The 2191-nt window shown below is 50.1% G+C and overlaps 1 protein-coding gene across 3 annotated transcripts in view; it reads left to right on the top strand.

Annotated features, from left to right (window-relative positions):
* Window positions 1–269: 269 nt before the first annotated feature.
* LOC146992629 (calpain-2 catalytic subunit-like) overlaps window positions 270–2191 on the top strand; it is a 31708-nt gene continuing 29786 nt past the window's right edge. The window contains exon 1 of one of the 3 annotated variants that reach the window (XM_085788234.1): window positions 270–536. In XM_085788234.1, coding sequence (XP_085644360.1) covers window positions 300–536 — 237 coding nt within the window. In that variant the 5' untranslated portion in view covers window positions 270–299. The other 2 variants (XM_085788245.1, XM_085788239.1) reach the window with 2 other exon arrangements.

Here is a 2191-nt window from a genome sequence, read left to right as displayed (position 1 = left end):
AAAGATTGTGTGAAGGAGAAAAAGGAGAGAGGGAGAGAAGAGGGAGTGGTGGAGAGAGGTTGGCAGCAGCAGAGACAGAGAGAGAGAGAGAGAGAAGCTCCTCCCCGGGCGGAGGTCTGACTGACTCAGAGGATCTAGATTCTGTTCCATCTGCAGCTGCAACAACTGGACTCAGACTGATCCAGATCCTCCTCTCTGGTCTGGACCTTAGACCCGGACCTTCTCCTCCTCTCTGGACCTTAGACCCGGACCTTCTCCTCTCTGGACCTTAGACCTGGACTCGGACCTGCTCCTGCACCATGTCCGGTGTGGCCTCCAGCCTGGCCAAGCAGCGCGCCGCGGCGGCCGGGTTCGGCTCCAACGCCAACGCGGTCCGGTACCTGAACCAGGACTTCGCGGCGCTGCGCGCGCAGAGCCGCTCCTCGGGTCAGCTGTTCTGTGATCCGGCTTTTCCCGCTGCGCCAGAAGCTCTGGGCTTCAACGAGCTGGGGAGGAACTCCCACAAGACCCGGGGGGTCAGCTGGAAGAGGCCCACGGTAAGAACCAGAACCACTAGACCAGAACTAGAACAAGACCCGGGGGGTCAGCTGGAAGAGGCCCACGGTAAGAACCAGAACCACTAGACCAGAACTAGAACTAGACCCACTAGACCCGGGGGGTCAGCTGGAAGAGGCCCACGGTAAGAACCACTAGACCAGAACTAGAACTAGACCCACTAGACCCGGGGGGTCAGCTGGAAGAGGCCCACGGTAAGAACCAGAACCACTAGACCAGAACTAGAACTAGACCCACTAGACCCGGGGGGTCAGCTGGAAGAGGCCCACGGTAAGAACCAGAACCACTAGACCAGAACTAGAACTAGACCCACAAGACCCGGGGGGTCAGCTGGAAGAGGCCCACAGTAAGAACCAGAACCACTAGACCAGAACTAGAACTAGACCCACTAGACCCGGGGGGTCAGCTGGAAGAGGCTCACGGTAAGAACCAGGACCACCAGGACCACTAGACCAGAGACCAGAATCTGGCCTGGGTCTGGAAGGGTTAGTTTGTCTGAGTGGGTGGGGAGGGGCGGGGCTGCTGTGGAAGGAGAGGGGGGGGGATTACCTGGGGCAACTCATAACTCTGCTGCCCCCCCCTCCTTACAGAGAAGTTACAGTTACAGACAGTAGTAGGCTACAGATGTTACAGATGTTACACTGCAAAAAACTCTCTCTTCTTGTCAAAATGTCTCATTTCTAGTCAAAACTAAACTCTTTCCACTTAAAATAAGACTCATCACCTAAAAATTTACTTGTTTTTAGACACTTTTTACTTGTTTCAAACTAAACAAGTAGAAAAAAGTGTTTTGTGTTTGTAATAAGAAAGAAAAACTTGCTCCACTATCAGATTTTTCTACTTAGCCTATTTCAAGTGAAAATCTGCTTGGGAGGGGCGGGGCTGTTGTGGAAGGAGGGGGGGGGGGGGGGGATTACCTGGGGCAACTCATAACTCTGCTGCCCCCCCTCCCCAAGCTTTAAGTTTACAGAGAAGTTACAGTTAGAGACAGTGAGACAGTAGGCTACAGATGTTACACTGCAAAAACTCTCCTTGTCAAAATGTCTCATTTCAAGGCAGAGCATCTTTATTTCTATAGCACATTTCATACCAAGGCAACTCAATGTGCTTTACATAAAGACAAAACATTAAAAAAAAAGAGAAGCATAAAACAGAATTAAAACAGTTGGGGCTGATCTCAGTTCTGCTGGTAGTTTGTTCCAGTTGTGAGCAGCATCACAGCTAAATGCTGCTTCACCATGTCTAGTCTGAACTAATCTCTCTCCACTTAAAATAAGAATCATCACCTAAAAAAGAATGTCAATGTCAATGTCAACTGTATTTATACAGCACATTTAAAGGCTGAAGGCTGAAGGCCACCAGCCAAAGTGCTTTACAGGATAGAATAGTCAGCAGCGACAGCAATACAAGCAGAGCAGTATGACATAGGAACAGATAAGCAATGCACATGAGAACACATCAAAATACAGTGACTTAACTCAGCCAGAGGCCAGAGTAAACCAGTGGGTCTTAAGGTGCGTTTTGAAAGTAGCGAGGCGAGTTGCAGCGAGTTGCAGACCGAGCAGAAAGAGGCAGAGAGTTCCACAGTGTGGGATAACTTGTTTTTAGATCATTTTCACTGGTTTCAAACTAATTT

This window comes from Trachurus japonicus, chromosome 1 (assembly GCF_045865225.1).
Source record: "Trachurus japonicus isolate A0001 chromosome 1, Traja_1.0".
Lineage (NCBI taxonomy): Eukaryota > Metazoa > Chordata > Actinopteri > Carangiformes > Carangidae > Trachurus > Trachurus japonicus.
This window is presented reverse-complemented; position numbering and strand designations above follow the sequence as displayed.